This window comes from Artibeus jamaicensis, unplaced genomic scaffold (genome assembly GCF_021234435.1).
Source record: "Artibeus jamaicensis isolate MK-2021 breed Jamaican fruit bat unplaced genomic scaffold, CSHL_Jam_final contig_3290, whole genome shotgun sequence".
Lineage (NCBI taxonomy): Eukaryota > Metazoa > Chordata > Mammalia > Chiroptera > Phyllostomidae > Artibeus > Artibeus jamaicensis.
Window position 1 is genome coordinate 1,599,974 of NW_026521779.1, and position 17,728 is coordinate 1,617,701.

Here is a 17,728-nt window from a genome sequence, read left to right on the forward strand (position 1 = left end):
ATCTGGAAATACAGAAATGTATATTGCTCCTCCAAGGAAGAAACAGGGTGGGTGAGTGAATGGGGAACAGAGTCGTGGACTCGAGACCCTGTTTCCCAAACATTTGGAAAAATGAAGAGAAACCGGGTCCCACTGAGGCTAAAGGAAGGACGGGACCCAATAGACTGCAGCTCCTCCCACGCACAAACGCTGCTGACCGAGCCATGCTCTCCCTCGGTGACCCTCCCGTGGTCACCGCGCGTCACCTGCGGAGACGCGGGGCTTGGGGGGCAGAGCTGTCGAGAGTCCTCGGAGCCCAAGTCGCTGCGCGGAGACAGGACGGGACGCCGGGGTCCGGCTGCCGGACCAGCACCCACGTTTCGTGCGGGCAGACTCAGGTCCCAGCAGAGCCCAGAGGGAACTCGTATCCGCAGACCACAGAAAGGCCAGGATTCCCCACAACCCGTTTCAACCAGCCCCTGTCCTCACCGTGGGAAACCCGGCCTCCAAACTCACCACTGCCCGGCTTCTGGGGTCTCCCTAGCGTCGTCTCTTTGGCCCAGTGGCAGGAGCTAGTCAAGGCAGACTGTTAACCGCAGGTGATAGGAGTTCACAGGCAGGCGATAGGAGTTCACAGGTGCCAGGACGCCAGGAGTCCACGCGGTGTCGAGAGCTTGCCTCGATGCTGCTCCCCTGATTGGACAGTTCACAAGGACACGCCCCTTGTTGTTCTGAGAGATTTCTGAGTGACAACGGGAAGGAGGTCAATTGGCTGAGCAGAACCAGCTTCTGTGGGTAGGCGGGGCCCTTGGGGCAGTTGGCTTTTAATTAATTAAATAAAATCCTCACGCAAAAATACGTTTATTGACTTTAGAGAGGAAATGGAAGGGGGAGAAAGACATCAATGTGAGAGAGAAACATCGATGAGTTGCCTCCCATAGGTACCCAGATTGGCGATCAAACCCAGAATCTTTTGGTGCATTGTACCAACCTGTGGAGCCACCTGGCCAGGGCAAAAAGCCTCTTCTTTTCTCAAAAGCTAGTGCCATACTATTGGCTTCTTTGTGTGTTGGGTAAAGGAGTGAGGCCTTGCTCAGTAACACTGTGACAAAAATTCTAACTCTGAAGCAAGGGTGTCAAACTCATTTTCACTAGGGGCCACATCAGCCTTGCTGTTGCCTTCCAAGGGCCGAAATAATTTTAGGACTGTATAAATGTAACTACTCCTTAACTGTTAAGGAGCTGAAATTACGGTCAGCCCTTTGAAGGCAACTGAAGCCTGATGTGGCCCCCAGTGAAAATGAGTTCGACACCCCTGCTCTAAAAGAAGAAACCAAATATGCCTGAGGAAAAATTACCTGAACTTGAACACACATGATAAAACTGACCCATAAATTATGATTATGATAAAGAAAGGCTAACTGAAACTTTGAGATAACATAGTCAGTAGAGTTTATGGAAGGAATTGGGATTTATGGAAGTTCTTGCACTGTGTGTCATAGCAAGAGCCCTACAGTGGCGCGGGTCTAACGTCTGCTTCCCTTAACGTCCTTTTACCTTCCATCAGTGTTCCTCTACTTTGGCACACAGACCAGAGTGTGCACGTGGCCTGCCCTGTCTGGATGCACTGGGTTGCAACTCTGCCTTTTTCCCGAATGAATCCTTTTTGGTGACAAAACACCTAGTTACTATTATATGAAGACATCTGCAAAGTTTATTTTAGAATCTGGAATTATAATGGGACATTTTAACATACTTTCTCAGGAAATGAAAAACAGTATTTGTTAGCATACAACAGCTGAGAAATTAATAAGCTATTTTTATGAAATACCTACAGGTGTTCATTTAACAAAAAGATACATGTTGTTTTAATCACAAACATAACTGAAAACATACTGATGCCCTAACACAGAACAAATAAAACGTCATAAAAAATTTTAACCTACCTGTATATAAGAAATACACTTTAATAGCATAAACAATAAAATATAATAAAAAAAGAAATACACTTCAATTCACCCATGAATCTAACAGGCTTCAAAATGGTAAGAAATTAAATGTTTTAAAGAAAAAACACGGACTTCGCCAAGATGGAGGCATAGGTGGAGCCGCCGTGGTTTCTCACACAACCAAGTTTAGAGACAACAAAGTATTAGCAACAGAAAACACAGCCAGAACACAGAAAATTAAACTTTTCGGAAGTCCGATAACAACGAATTCTTCAGCCTGCCCAGTAACAGGGGCGAAACCAGCAGCTGGCGGAGCGGGGTTGCACAGGAAAACTTGGTCGGATGGACTCAGTTGCTCAGATCCCAGGCGTGGGGTTGCAAAGGGCCCACCCAGTGAGTGACCTAGTGAACGCCACCCAGTGAGTGAACTGTGGATCCCGAGAGGGTGAAGGGCAGCAGGTTGACTGTGCTGGTGCATTCCTGTGCAGATAGACCCGCGAGGGAATGGGCAGTGAGACGGGACCGACTGGGTCCCAGCAACGAGGCAGCAGAGATGGCTGCCATTTCCCGGCTCTGACCCCGCCCCCACATACAGCGTCACAAACCAGCGACCCTGCCCTGGAGGCCCCGCCCCACCCCTAAGGCTCCGCTCCTCATACTTAATGGGTGCAAACAGACCAAAAATGGCTCAAGAAGATTTCAAAGCCCCAGAGCCCATAAATCTAAGTGATGAAGAAATAGCAAAACTTTCAGATGCACAGTTCAAAACATTGGTGATCAGGATGCTCACAGAACTGGTTCATTTTAGTCACAAATTAGAGGAACATATGAAGGCTAAACTAATTGAAATGAATGGCAATGCACAGGAAACCAATAGTAATGGAAAGGAAACTAGGACTCAAATCAAAGGAGTGGACCAGAAGGAGGATAAAAATGACCAACCAGAAAAGAATGAAGAAATAAGAATTCAAAAAAATGAGGAGAGACTTAGGAACCTCCAGGACATCTTTAAATGCTCCAACATCCGAATTATAGGGGAACCAGAAAGGGGAAAGGAACAGCCACCAGTGGAAAACTTATTTGAACAAATAATAAAGGAGAATTTCCCCAATCTGGCAAAGGAAATAGACTTCCAGGAAATCCAGGAAGCTCAGAGAGTACCAAAGAAGTTGGACCCAAGAAGAAACACACCAAGGCACATCATAATTACATTAGCCAAGGTTAAAACGAAGGAGAGAATCCTAGAAGCAGCAAGAGCTAAGGGGACAGTCACCCAAAAAGGAGTTCCCATCAGACTGTCAGCAGATTTCTCAAAAGAGACCTTACAGGCAAGAAGGGGCTGGAAAGAAGTATTCCAAGTCATGAAAACCAAAGACCTACAACCAAGATTGATCTATCCAGCAAAGCTTTCATTTAGAATGGAAGGGCAGATAAAATGCTTCTCAGATAAGACCAAATTCAAGGAGTTCATCATCACCAAACCCTTATTATATGAAATGTTAAAGGGACTTACCTAAGAAAAAGAAGATAAAAAAGATGAACAGTGAAAGGACAGCAAACTCAAAGTTATTAACAACCACACCTAAAACAAAAACAAATTAAGAGGACAGCTAGATCAGGAGTGAACCATAGAAATGAAGATCACATGGAGGGTTAGCAACAGGGGAGTGGGAGGAGGAGAAGGGGGGAGAAGGTACAGAAAATAAGTAGCATAGACAGTAGATAGAAAATAGACGGGGGAGGGCAAGAATAGTATGGGAAATATAGAATCCAAAGAACTTGAGACACATGGTCATAAACTAAAGGGGGGGAATAGTAGGGGTGGGGTGGGTGGAGGGGAATGAAGGGGGGGAATAGAACAACTGTAATGGCATAATCAATAAGATAAAAATGAAAAAAAAGAAAAAACACTATTCATTAATCTTATGTGCTATTGTTGAAAGAAAACTCAGAATTATCACACTTGAATATTCATTTCTGAAAGTAATTAGAAATCCATACTCCAGTGATAACTTTAAAAAATGTTTAATAAACACAATGTACTTGCAACTTTAATATTATAACTCATGTTGAAAATTTTGATAGTTTATACATAATTTCCAACAAGCTTCCTCATGTTACTTACATTTCTATTTTTCTTCTGTGGGAGTTTTCACATTAAGAATGTGGATGAATTTGAGTGTTTCTCATTGTATTTACATTCAAGGGGTTTTATCTAGTGAGTGCTTTCATACTTTTGACAGAAAGTGGAATAGCTGAAGCCTTTCCCACATTTTTTTTTCTCCAGTGTGCCTTGTCAGGTGTCTTCTAAAGGTTGTGATAAATGAAGACTTTTCTCTACTTCTTACATTCATGTTTTTTTTTCTCAGTGAGAGTTCTTTTGAGTGATCTCCGTAGGCTTCACCACTTTGTTTACATTCAAAGGGTTTCTCTCCAGGGACATGTCTTTCATGTTTCCAAAGAAAACTAAGACAACTGAATGCTTTACATTTTTTTTATACATATGATTTCTCTCCAGCTTCTTTCATGGGTTTGAGAATTTGTCAATCTGAAGGCTTTTCCTATTACTTATATTCACAGGGCTTTTCTCTAGTCTGAGTCTTTTTGCACCTCTCCGAAAGGTGCTGTCATGACTACAGGCTTTTCCATCCTTACATTCCTAGGGTTTCCCTCCAGCACGAGTTCTTTCACACATTTTTAAGGACTGTGACCTCCATAGACTTTACCTTCATGGCTGAGTCATGGGGTTTTTGGCCAGTGCGAATTCTTTCATGTGTTCCAACATCACTGGGATACCTGAACGCTTTACCACATGTTCGACATTCACAGTGTATCCGCAGTGTGAGTCCATTTATGTAACTGGAATCTTTATGAAAACTGAAAGCTTTACCACATCCCTTAGTCATAGGGTTTCTCTCTAGTATGAGTTCTTTGATGTTTTTGAAGAGAACTGTGATCTCTGAAGGCTTTCCCACATTGTTTACACTCATGGGGTTTCTCTCCTGTGTGAGTCCTTTCATGTTTTTGAAGATAACTGTGATCTCTGAAGGTTTTACCACATTGCTGACATTCACAAGGTTTCTCTCCTGTGTGTGTTTTTTGGTGTATGTGTAGGGAACTATAAAATTTGAAAAACTTATTACATTGTTTACATTCATAGGGTTTCTCTCCAGTATGTGTTCTTTTATGTTTTTGAAGAGAAGTGGGGTAAGTGAATGCTTTGCTACATATTTTACATCCATAGGGTTTTTCTCCAGTGTGAATTCTTTCATGTATTTGAACATAGCTGGAATAACTGAAGGCTTTACCACAATGTTTACATTCATACGGTTTCTCTCCAGTGTGAGTTCTTCCATGTACTTGAACCTGACTGGAAGAGCTGAAGGCTTTACCACAAATTTTACAGGCATAGGGTTTCTCTCCGGTATGTGTTCTTTTATGTTTCTGAAGAGAACTTGGATAAGTGAATGCTTTGTTACATATTTTACATTCATAGGGCTTCTCTCCAGTGTGAGTTCTTTCATGAGTTTTTAAGGAACTGGGATCTCTGTAGGCTTTTCCACATTGTTTACACTCATAGGGTTTCTCTCCAGTGTGAATTCTTTCGTGTATTTTTAAGGAACTGGTATCCCTGTGGGCTTTACCACATTGTTTACACTCATAGGGTTTCTCTGCACAGTGAGTTCTTTCATGTGCTTGAACATGCCTAAAACAACGGAAGGTTTTATCACATATTTTACATGTACAGGGGTTCTCTCCTGTGTGAATCCTTTTGTGTCTCTGTAAGAAATTGTAGGATGTGTAGGAATTACCACATTGTTTACACTCATAGGTTTTCTCTCCAGTAAGAGTTGTTTTATGTAATCGAAATAAACATGAACAACTGAAGGCTTTCCCACATTTCTTATGTTTATAGGTTTTCTCCCAATTGTGATTTCTTTCATGTTTTTCAAAATGCTGGAGATAACTGAAGGCTTTACCACATTCTTTACACTTATACGGCTTCTCTTCATACTTCTGGAATTCATATGCTTTGTGCCCAGTGTGACATTGGACATGCCTATTGAGTGATGAGTGACGCATGAAGACCTTTCCACACATGTGGCATTCATGCAGTTTCATTCCAGTGGTTTCCTTGTTCAGGTTGAGATTTGAAATACGGCTGAAGTTTTCTCCACACTGACTACCTTCTTTACTTTCATAGACTTTCTCTGCTACTTGACTTCTGTAGACAATAAAAAGCACAGTATTAATGATTCTTTACTAATGATTTTATAGTTATTTATTATGATTTATAGAAAAAAATGTAGGTATTCTGTCTTGTTTGAACTGTCCAAAATTAAAAATGTTGAATGTTTTCCAAGAAAACTTCACTCTTGCTATAATCAAACCATGATAGTAATATATAGGGTTTGTTAATACTGTTTCCAACTGAACTATTTTGTAAACTCTGAACATACATGGTACATTCCAGAAAGTGTTTTTGGAAAAAAAATTCTAAGACATTTGAAGCAGGATTTATTAGTTTTGTTTGCTTCTTATAAAAATTTTGTAATATACTAGAATTCTCATAGGAGACACTGCTTTCTATTGCGCAACTCACCTTAGTTTTCTCCCCTGGTCTTTATAGTACTTTTCAATGTCACGTTCTTCCCATCTTGTTCCTAAAATGCAGACCCAGAAAAATCAATGTGAAGCATTTCTATTATAAAAAAATAATTAGCTTCTAGATCCATGAGAAGCTGTGGTCAAGCCAAGGTATTAACCAACATCTTCCCTTTCTGCATCACACTTCATGAATGTGCCAATTACAGAAACACTTGTTCTTTAATTGACAAAAGGAATATTATCATCCTTACCTATGGAGTCCAGGTTTCTCAAAGTTTCCTGCATCACATCTCTGTAGAGCTTCTTCTGTGCAGGATGCAGCAAAGCCCACTCCTCCAGACTGAAGCTCACAGCCACATCCTCAAAGGCCACTGAGTCCTAAAAATAGTCCAAAAATGTATACAGTACAATGAGTGAGACTGACAGCACTGGACACCCAGACCCCATTTAGAGGAAAAATTACGTGTGAGTCTCTCAGCTTCGAACATTTATTCTATGACAGATCATCACAAACTTACTCTCTGTCCACACTTACTTTCTCATAAATTTAACAGCATAATGAACACATGGAAATGACTTACACCCTGTTACTATGATCATATTATATTTGAGTGTTTGGAAATGACAGAAATGCTATTCAAATGAAACAAATATGATCATTTTCAGACCATCAATTCATTCTGAGAAAAACTTTCATCTTCTTTATCACCCACCATTTTTAGCACTCCAAACAGACTTCTAGGAAGTCCAGGAAGACCAGAGAGCCCCCAAAAAGTTGGACCCCAAAGAGGAACACACCAAGGCACATCATCATTATGTTAGCCAAGACTAAAGACAAAGAGAAAATCCTAAAAGTAGCAAGAGATAAGGAGACAGTTACCTACAAAGGAGTTCCCATGAGGCTATCAGCTGATTTCTCAGAAGAAACCTTATAGGCAAGAAGGGACTGGAAAAAAGTATTCTAAGTCATGAAAGGCAAGGATGTACATCCAAGATTATTCTATCCAGCAAAGCTTTCATTTAAAATGGAAGGGCAGATAAAGTGCTTCCCAGATAAGGTCAAGTTAAAGGAAGTCATCATCACCAAGCCTTTATTATATGAAATGTTAAAGGGACTTATCTAAGACAAAGAAATAAAAAATATGAACAATAAAATGACAACAAACTCACAACTATTAACAAATGAACCTAAAAGAAAAGAAAAACCATAAAAACAAAAACTAAGTAAACAACTGGAACAGGAGCAGAATCAGAGAAATGGACATCACACAGAGGGAGGTCAGTGGGGGGTGGGGGAAGGGAGGAATAGGGAGTAAAAGGTACAGGGAAGAAGAAGCATAATTAGTAGGCATAAAATAGATGGGGAGGGATAAAAAATGGTACAGGAAACAGAGAACTCAAAGAACTTATATGTACAACCTATCGACATGAACTAAGGGGGAAAATGCTGGAGGGTTGGGGGGGCAGGGTGGAGGGGGGATAAAGGGGAAAAAATTGGGAAAACTGTAATAGCATAATCAATACAAAATACTTAAAAAAAATACACACAATGGGAGTACCTGAAAAAAAAAAAGAAAGAGAAAGAAAGCAGGTACGTAGAGTAATAATCACTGAAATTCCTAAAATTAATGACAGGAGATACACTGTAGATCCAGAATGCAGGAGAAAGAGATGAATCTATTACCATGACTAAACACTTCAACAAACCCGTTATCATGAATCATAAACTCTGGCAGCAGAAAATCAGGAAGAAGAGAGTAGAATTGGGCAGCACTATGAAACTGAGCTTAATTATAATCTGTGAAATATTTCACATAACAACAGCAGAATATACATTCTCAAGTTCACATGGAACATTTGCCACGACAGAAAAGATCCTGAGACATAAAATACACCTTCACAAATATGAAAACATAGAAATCATATAAAATATGCTCTCTGGTTACACAGAAATTAAGCTAGAAATCAGTATCAAAGATAGTTGGGAATGCCCAAATATGTGTAGTTCAACAATACATCTCTAAATAACATATAGGATCAAAGGAAAAAGTTTCAGAAGAGCCCTGGCTGGTATAGCTCAGTGGATTAAGCGCAGGTCTGCAAACCAGAGGATCAAGGTTCAATTCCCAGTCAGGGCACATGCCTGGGTTGCAGGCCAGTTCCCAGCAGGGGACGCATGAAAGGCAACCATACATTGATGCTTTTCTCCCTCTCTCCTTCCCCTCTAAAGATAAATAAAATCTTAAAAAAAAGTTTCTGGAGAAACAAAATTATTTTGAACCAAAAAAGTAAAAATATATCATAATCAAACTTTGTTAGAGGCAGCAAAAGTGGTGCCTACAGGGAATTTTAGTCCATTAAACAAATATATTAGAAAAAAGGAGCTCTATAATCAATAATGTAAGCATCTACTTTAGGAAATAATAAAAAAGAGCAAATTAAACCTAAAGTAAGCAGACTAAAAGAATTAATAAAAGTTAGAAATCAATATGATTGTGCAAAGTCAATGGACGAAAAAAATTTAAAAGTCACTTCTTTGACAAGATGAATAAAATTGGTAAACATCTAGATAAGATAACGAAGAAAAGAGGGAAGAGAGAAATTACTAATATTTGAAGGTAAAGGAGGGAGAAATGAACAGTAAAAAAGGATTTGATAAAATTGAACATTCGTTTATGGTAACAAACTAGCAATAGAGGGGAGCCTCCACCTCTTGAGAAAGAACATGTTCAAAACCTGTAGGTAAACTCATCACATTTGTTCCTCCTGACAGGAGTGTCTATGTGAAACACCAGCGAGAACTCACAACAAAAGAGAACTCCTGAAAAGAGTAAGAGAGTAACTGAAAGATACACAAGCCAATAGCTTTCCTGTAGAGCCACATGGATATGCTCAACTCACCACTGACAAAGGAAGAAAAAGCAATTCAATGGGAAAAGAAAGTCTTTTAAACCAATAGTGATGGAGATAATAAATACCCACATACAAACACACACAGAAAACAAATAGACACAAAGACCATACATGTTTCACAAAAGTTACCTCAAAACACATCATGGCCCTGACTGGTGTGGCTTGGCTGTGGCTTGTACATCATCCAGCAAAGTGAAAGGTCACCAGTTTGATTTCTAGTCAGAGCACATGCTTGGGTTGCAAGCCAGGTCCCCACTTGGGGCGCTTGTGAGAGGCAATGAATAGATGTTTCTCTCCCTCTCTTTCTCCCTCCCTCTCTCTCTAAAAATAAATAAATAAAATCTTAAAAAAGAATACACCATAGATATAAATGTCAAATGCAAAAGTAATACATTCCTACAAGATAATATATGAGATATTTTACAAGCAAAAGAATAACGAGGTAGCACTAAGCGTTTATTGTATGGCTAAGATTCAAAACACTCAGAACCTCAAATATTGGTGGAGATATGAAGTAGTGGGTAATCCTAATCATTGCTCGTGGAATTGGAATTGGGCAAGTCTAGACTGGAGACAGTAACTTTCAATACTAAATGTACTCTTACTATGTGTAAGATCCAGCAATCATATTCCTCGGTATAGACCTAAGTGAATTGAAACCTGTTCGTACAAAAACCTATACATGAATATTTGTAGGCACTTTATTCATAATTAGCAGGAGTTAAGAGCTAAGCAAGATGTCCTCAAGAGACAAACAAATGCTCAGAGATAAATCCAGGTGGTGATATATTTTTCAGTGATAAAAAAGAAATGAGTTATTAAGCCATGAAAATGTAGGAGGAAACTTAAAAGTAAAAGAAGCCAATCTGACAAGGCCACACACATTGTATGATTTTGAGTATATGACAGTCTGGAACAGACAAAATTATGAGCCAATGGAAATCTTTGGGTTTGAAGAATTTATGGGTTAGTGGGAGAAATGAATGAAGAGGTGAAGCAACTGTCCACTGAGCTTCATGTACATGTGTGTGCTGCCCTCTTAAAAGTCTGTGCATTCCCCCCAGTGCTATGCATGTGGTGAATCCCAAAGAGCAGTCCAGGCAACCAAGGAGTCTGGGAGAGGTGTGCTCTCTCCCAGAACAGTGGCTTCTTTCAAGGGACTGTGGGAGATATGGAGGAAAGACTATTCCATGAGGTGATTGTTGCCTGATTGTCCAGCTATACCCAGGTGACTGGGTATACCAGGCGCATGACTGGGTTGTAGACCAGGTCCCCAGTAGGGGGAACATGAAAGGCAATCACTCATTGATATTTCTCTCCTTCTCTTTCTCCTTTCCTTCCCTCTCTGTAAAAACAAATAAATTAAATATTTAAAAACAAACCAACAAAAAACCAAAAAAAACTCTCAAAACAAAATGAAACAAAATATCCCCCTCCCTCCCCCCCCCAAAAAAGGTTACTGGAGTGTGGCTGGAGGAGCAGCCCAGGAGTGGAGCAGGGTATGTGGGTAATGACCTTTTTCAGTTAGTTTCCTATCTCAGGAACCTTTTAAACATTCCGATGCATTATTTATTTAAAATAAGGAGAGAAATTTATATACACTACATTTTCCTATGATTACTATCATATTAAATTAATTACTACTTTTAAAATTAACAAAATTTTGGACTTCTGGTCAAGATAGTAGCATTGGTAAACGTGGCTCACCTCCTTGCACCACCACATAAAAAATACAACTAAAACAAATAAGAATCATCCCTTAGAAATGTCAGAAATCCAGTGGAATGGAAGTCTGACAACGAAGGAATTAAAGAAACCACAGCATCTTGGAATGGTCTAGTCCCACATTTGTGTATGGCAGATAAAAATCCAGCAGGAATATCTTGGGAGTGCAGAGTCCTGCCCCACACGAGGCCCTCCAGTCCAGGATTCCAGTGCCAGGAAGATAAGTCCCCATAACTTCTGGCAGCAAAAAACAAGTGGGGACTGAGTTGGTGAAAGAAACTTCTGGAGTCCCAAGTAGTTCCTAGTAAAGACCCCAAACATGAACTTACTCAGACTCATTCCCTGTGAACTCCAGCACCTGGGTAGCAGCTTAAAAGGCACCAGAAGCATACAAGGAGGAAATGAAGTATCTGGCATCAAGGCAGGAGCTGGGGAATGACTTTCTCCCAGACAGAAAGATGGGCAGAGGAGATTGTTCTTTTTCTGAGCCATCCCCCACAAAGCCAGAGGGCCAGAAGGCAGATGCCATATTTGAGGCTCCATCAACCTGACTAACAGTGTTTGCTCCACCCTGAGTATCCCCTGAGGCTCCATCCCACACAATTTATAGCTCTTAACAGTAGCTTTTTCCATATGAATGGCTAGTCTTGGCTTATGCTTCACAACTTCCTAAATCCTACCAAACAAGCAATAGCCAGCCTCAGTAACCCCCTAGCCCCCATACCTCTTGCTAAGTGGCCCCAGGCCCAGCATTAGCAGCAGCCAGCCTAGATTCACAGCTTGGCTATGCCTGGGACTGTCCAGCCCAGCACAAGTACCAGTCATCTCAGATTGCCTTATAACTCATATAGGGTGGCCCTGAGCAGAACACAGGTGGGGGTTGCACACAGGTGAAGTTCACACAAAGGGTGCACTTCAGGTACCCGAGTTGGGTGATAGGGGAGGCTGTGCCACTGGACCCTATAGGACACCCAGTACATTAAGCCATGCTACCAAGACAGGGAGTCACAGCAGTTCTACATAATACATACAAACAAACAAAGGGAGGCTGCCAAAATGAGGAGACAAAGAAACATGGCCCCAGTGAAATAACAGATCAAAACTCCAGAAAAGGGAAGAATGAAACAAAATGGAGATAAATAATCTATCAGAAGCAGAGTTCAAAACACTGATTATCAGGATGCTCAAGGAACTTAGTGAGGACCTCAATAGCATAAAAAAGATCCAGTTGGAAACGAAGGACATGCTAATTGAAATAAAGAACAATTTACAGGGAAACAACAGTAGAATGGATAAAGCTGAGAATGAAATCAATGATTTGGAACATTTCGGAAGGAAAAACAACAACAAACAAAACAACCAATCGGAATAACAGGAAGAGAACAGAGCTCCCAAAAATGAGGATAATTTAGCAGCCTATGGGACAGCTTCATGTATTCTAATATTTGCATCATAGGGGTGCCAGAAGGAGAGGAGATAGCACAAGAAATTGGAAATCTAGTTGAAAAAATAATGACAGAAAATGTTCCTAATTTGATGTGGGAAATAAACATGCAAGTTCAGGAAGCATAGAGAGTCCCAAACAAGATGAATGCAAGGTGGCTCACACCAAGATACATCATAATTAAAATGGTAAAAGTAAACATAAAGAGAGTATCTTAAAGGCAGCTAGGGCAAAGAAATTAGTTACCTTCTTTTCCTGTACAGGGGAATTCCTATAAGACTGTCAGCTGAGTACTCAAAAGAAACTTTGCAGGCTAGAAGGGACTGGCAAGAAATACTGAAAGTCATGAAAAGCAGGGGCCTACAGCCAAGATTGCTCTACTCAGCAAAGCTATCATTTAGAATTGAAGGGCAGATAAAGAGCCTTCCAGACAAGAGAAAACTAAAGGAGTTCATCATTACCAAACCATTATTATATGAAGTGTTAAAGAGAATCATTAAAGAAAAAGAAGATCAGCCCTGGCTGGTGTGGCTCAGTGCATTCCTGGTCAGGGTGCATGTCTGGGTTGTAGGCCAGGTTGGGCCCCCAGTAAGGGGCATGTGAGAGGCAATCACATAGTGATATTTCTCTCCCTCTCTTTCTCCTTCCCTCCCCCTCTCTAAAAATAAATAAAATATTAAAAAATCTAAACTATGAATAATAAAATTGGAAAAATAAAATGACATAAACATATTTATCAACAACTGAATCTAAAAAACAAACTAAGTGAACAAGAAGAACAGAGACAGGCCTGAGCTGGTGTGGCTCAGTAGACTGAGCACCGGCCTAGGAACCAAAGGGTTGCCAGTTCAATTCCAAGTCAGGGCACATGCTTTGGTTGGGGGCCAGGTCCCCAGTAGGGGATATGTGAGAGGCAATCACACCTTGATGTTTATTTCCTTCTCTTTCTCCCCCCCCACCCCGCCTAAAAATAAAGAAATAAAATTTTTAAAAAAAGAAGAAGAGAGACAGAATCATGGATACATGAGAGTGTTTTGATGTTTGACAGGTGGGAGGGGCGTACGGAGGACTGGGTGAAGAGGTGAAGGAATTAAGAAGTGCAAACAGGGCCCTAGCTGGTGTGGCTCAGTGTGTTGAGCTCTGACCTGGGAATCAAAGGGTCACTGGTTCAATTCCCACTCAGGGCACATGCCTGGGTTGTAGGCCATGTCCCCAGTATGGGGCATGTGAGAGGCAACCACACATTGATTCTCTCCCTCTCTTCCCCTCTGTCTAATTTAACACTTAAGAAGGAAGTACAAATAGGTAGTTATAGATTAGCCATGGAGATGAAGAGTATAGGAAATGGAGTAGCCAAAGAATTTATATGGATGACCCATGCTTGTGAATGACGGTGCGTAACTGCCCGAGGGAGAGGCGATTGCTGGGTGGAAGAGGGTAAAGGAGGGTAAAGGGGGAAAAACTGTGACAACTGTAATCACATAACCAATAAAATGCAATTAAAAATAAAAAAGAATAAAAATAAAAACAAAAATTTAAAAAATAAAAGTAATTAAATTTTAATTTTCCTACATTGGAAACCACTTCAAGATTTAATCCTTTAAACGCTAAATGACATAAATGTGTAGACCATAAAAAATTTATAAATCCCTTTCTAACTAAAAGGACAAAAAAATGATCGTTTTCTCCTTATTATATGTCACACTGAGGATAATTTCAGGCATGAGTAACATGTCATAATGCACTGGGGTTTGCAGTTAAGCCCTGAAATGTAGTAGACATTTCAAATATAATTTACAATAAGCTTTAAGGTGGTTTTCTCTTATCAATAAAAATAAAACTTCAAAAGTTTCCCCTCACATCCACTGAAATAGGAGTTCATTTTACTTAGGAATAGTTTATCCTTTTCTTTTAAAAAGATTTTCTTTCTTTACTTTTAGAGAAGGGGAAGGGAGAAAGAAAAACATCAATCGGTATCAGAACCTCAACCTAAGCATGTGCCCTGACTGGGTATTCGAACCTGGGACCCTTTGCTTCATGGTAGGACACCCAACCACATGAGCCACACTGGTCAGGGGAAGAATAGTTTATCCTTTTCAATTTCAAAGTTCCCTAGGTACCTAAGGACACAAAAAAAACGACGTAAAAATGGAAAAAGCGCCTGGGAACTTAAAAAGACCCATCTCACATTTTCAGGTTCTCTTGCCTAAATGAAACCAAAATTCTGTTTATTTCCACAGTTATCGTACCTTGTTCATATGGCATCTCTCAATCAAGTTATATTAAAAAAGCCCAGGTGTTAATGGAAACTAAAATCAAAGGGCTGCAATACTCAATGGATAAAGGAATCCAAAAAGAATGAAACACAAATGCTGGAATCAAAACTGATAAGCAGTCTGTTTCCCTACAGTTGAGGGGGAAAACCCTCCCAACACATTCAGGAAGTTGAACATAATCCCAAACTTAAGGTGTGGGTACCCCTGCTTGAGACCCCTGGGGGTTTTTTTGTCCTATTTCGAGCTATTTTTTAGTCTTTCAAGCTTTACTGATTAAATATGTTTTATTCCTAGTGAAAAGCGGACACATATAAGCCAATAAATCGTTTCAAGGTGACAAACCCAGGTGAGAAGTAGTGCTCAGGAAAACACCCAGGCAAGTTTCCAAACAGGAACTTCACCTGAAGCACTTCCCCTAAGATTCTGTACCCAGGAAAGATCCTGGGGGAGAGGTGCAAGGTTTGCAAGCAACAGAGGTCCAGGTGGTTATTCCTGCCTTTCCTCTCACGAAAAGTAGCCACACAAAATGTAAATCTCTAAAGAGCCATCCATGACTCTGCTAAAAAAGGATAAACAATTAAAATATTGGGTCTGTGTGAAATGCACCACGGAGGACAAGTAGTTGATAATGATGCTGTGAATCGCAGAGGGGAAGTTGGCTTGGGAATTCGAAGAGCTATATGGAAATTTAGGGACTTGTTGCCAGTCCCAGGAAGAGATGGGCTGGGGCACAGGAACTTTGGGAAAACTCGGGAGAAAATGGGACCCTTGGGGAGAAAGGAGGGACTGGGACCGCACAAACCAGAGGTGTACCACCATTCAAGAACTCGGGAGACGGAGTCACGATCGCCCCCTGACGACCCTCTCTGAGGTCACCGCACATTCTTGGGAGACGCGGGGCTGCCGGCGCAGAGCTGCCCACAGGGACTTCGCGGTAGGGCCGAGTGCAGTGAAGGGAGAGGACGCCTGGGGCCGGTTACCAGACCAGCCACTACACTGCAAGCCAGAGTTCCCTACAGGGAATCGGGTCCGTAGACTTCAGGGGGGACCGCGGAGAGGCCGTCCCGCCACAGCCGATTCCAACCGGTTCCAACCAGCCTCTCATCCCCATTTCTGCACCCCAGCAGCACTCACCATTTCTAGGTTTCCTGGGTCTCCCTGAGTCCTGCCTACGACTCCCACAAGCAGTGCCTATTACAGGCCGATTACACTGCAACACCGTGCTGCAGTTAGCAGCGATCCTCAGGGACTGGCGACACCCAATCCCCAGCGCTGCTGGGACTAGTTCGGACGTCCAGGACTTCTTGTTGCATTGCCCCACCCACCTTCCCCAGCGGCACTGCTGACTGGACAGTTCACAAGGCCCCGCCTCCTTGTGTCTGAGTGACAGCCGACGGGAGGACGCGTGGCTCAGCGAAACAAGCCTCCACTGGACATCGGGGACCTGATCTCGCATATCTCACTGTATTTAAACAGAAGGATTTTTTTTTGGCCTGGGGCAACCCCCTATTGTTTCCCCCGACATGTTTGAGATGAATGCCAGGGCACGGACTTGCACAGGGAATTCCTGCTTAAGTTTCCAAGTGGTACAAGTAAGTACAGAGCACGAGGGCAGTCCCGACCAGGCCACAGTGGGACAAGAGGGTCTTATGTCCATTAGGGGGTCAAGAGCTTGGCTTAGGTTGTGAGGCCACTCAAGGAACTCTGAGCCTTGCTTAGAAATTCACTTAAATGCGGCCTTACCATCTATTATAGGAGTCTGGCCCCATTTCAGTCTTTGATATTTGCAACCCTAGAGCCTCACACGTCTTCCCTTCCCTACCCCCTCTCGTTTTGTTCTTAAGAAAAAGAATCCCAGAGCACTTGGCTCTGGTGGGAAGTTGGCACCCGCCAGCCCTATTCTGAATGCTAGACTCTTCCCAGTCTAACCACAGGGTGTGAAATGTATTCATTACAATCTCAGGTGAACATTTTACACTGAAAGGGAATTTAATTTAGATCAGTTTTTGCATTAGTCCTCAGAGAATTTTGAAATGTCAATGGCTATAATATCCTTAAGACAGTTGCTTTCTATTTTTAATAATATAAGAAAAAAATTAAAGTATCATCTCAATATAGGTTGCACCTGGAAACTTCTCTCCCCAGCTTTATTGAGGTATAACTGACTAATAAAATTGTCTGGATTTAAAGATTACAGCCTAGCCCAACAGCTCAGTTGGTTAGTCCTTCTGATTTACCAAGGTTGCTGGTTGGATCTCTGGTCAACCAGTGCATACCTAGATAAGTGGAACAACAAAAATCAATCTCTCTCTCTCTCTCTCTCTCTCCTACCTCCTATTTCTCTAAAATCAATAAATAAATCTTAATTTTTTTGCCCTGTCTGTTGTGGCTTAGTTGGTTGGGCATTATCCTGCAAAGCGAAAGGTCACCAGTTGGATTCCCAATTAGTGTACAAGCCGGGGTTGAGGTTCGGTTCCTGATAAGAGCATCAACGAAGGGAAACCAATAGATGGTTTTCTCTCACAGCACTGTTTCTTTCCCTCTCTCCCTCCCTTCTGCTCTGTCGTCATTCTGCCTGGAGTTGCTCACATCAATAAGAGGAGATAGTATTCAGTAAAAGAAGTTAGAAATGAACAAGGATAGGCAAATGCTCTAATGAGTTCTTCTCCCTGATCCTGGGGAATTAGAAAAGTATGAAATGGTTGTGTGGGGGGGGAGGTAGGTGGGCTCAGGGGTAGGGATTCTGTAGGAATGGTGGAGGGTTCTTGGATTTCAAAGGGAGCATGCACAGATCTCAAGCTTGAAACACAGCTAACCGTACATTGCATGTCTCA

The 17,728-nt window shown here is 41.5% G+C and overlaps 1 protein-coding gene across 1 annotated transcript; it reads right to left on the reverse strand.

Moving 5' to 3' along the window:
* Positions 1–676: 676 nt before the first annotated feature.
* Positions 677–16,170, reverse strand: LOC119049539 (zinc finger protein 709-like). Its single transcript, XM_037145525.2, has 5 exons — positions 16,029–16,170; positions 6,788–6,914; positions 6,532–6,592; positions 4,054–6,153; positions 677–721 (listed from the first exon to the last, which is right to left on the reverse strand). Exons 1-4 carry the CDS (start codon positions 16,029–16,031, stop codon positions 4,827–4,829), a joined length of 1,518 nt encoding a protein of 505 aa, XP_037001420.2. The 5' UTR covers positions 16,032–16,170; the 3' UTR covers positions 677–721; positions 4,054–4,826.
* Positions 16,171–17,728: the final 1,558 nt, after the last annotated feature.

Excerpts from the sequence above, each read along its gene's own strand:
- LOC119049539 (XM_037145525.2), bottom strand. Across the intron at positions 6,593-6,787 it reads GAGAAACCTGGACTCCATAG|GAACAAGATGGGAAGAACGT; the intron begins GTAAGGATGATA and ends TCTGCATTTTAG. Across the intron at positions 6,154-6,531 it reads GACCAGGGGAGAAAACTAAG|AAGTCAAGTAGCAGAGAAAG; the intron begins GTGAGTTGCGCA and ends TATTGTCTACAG.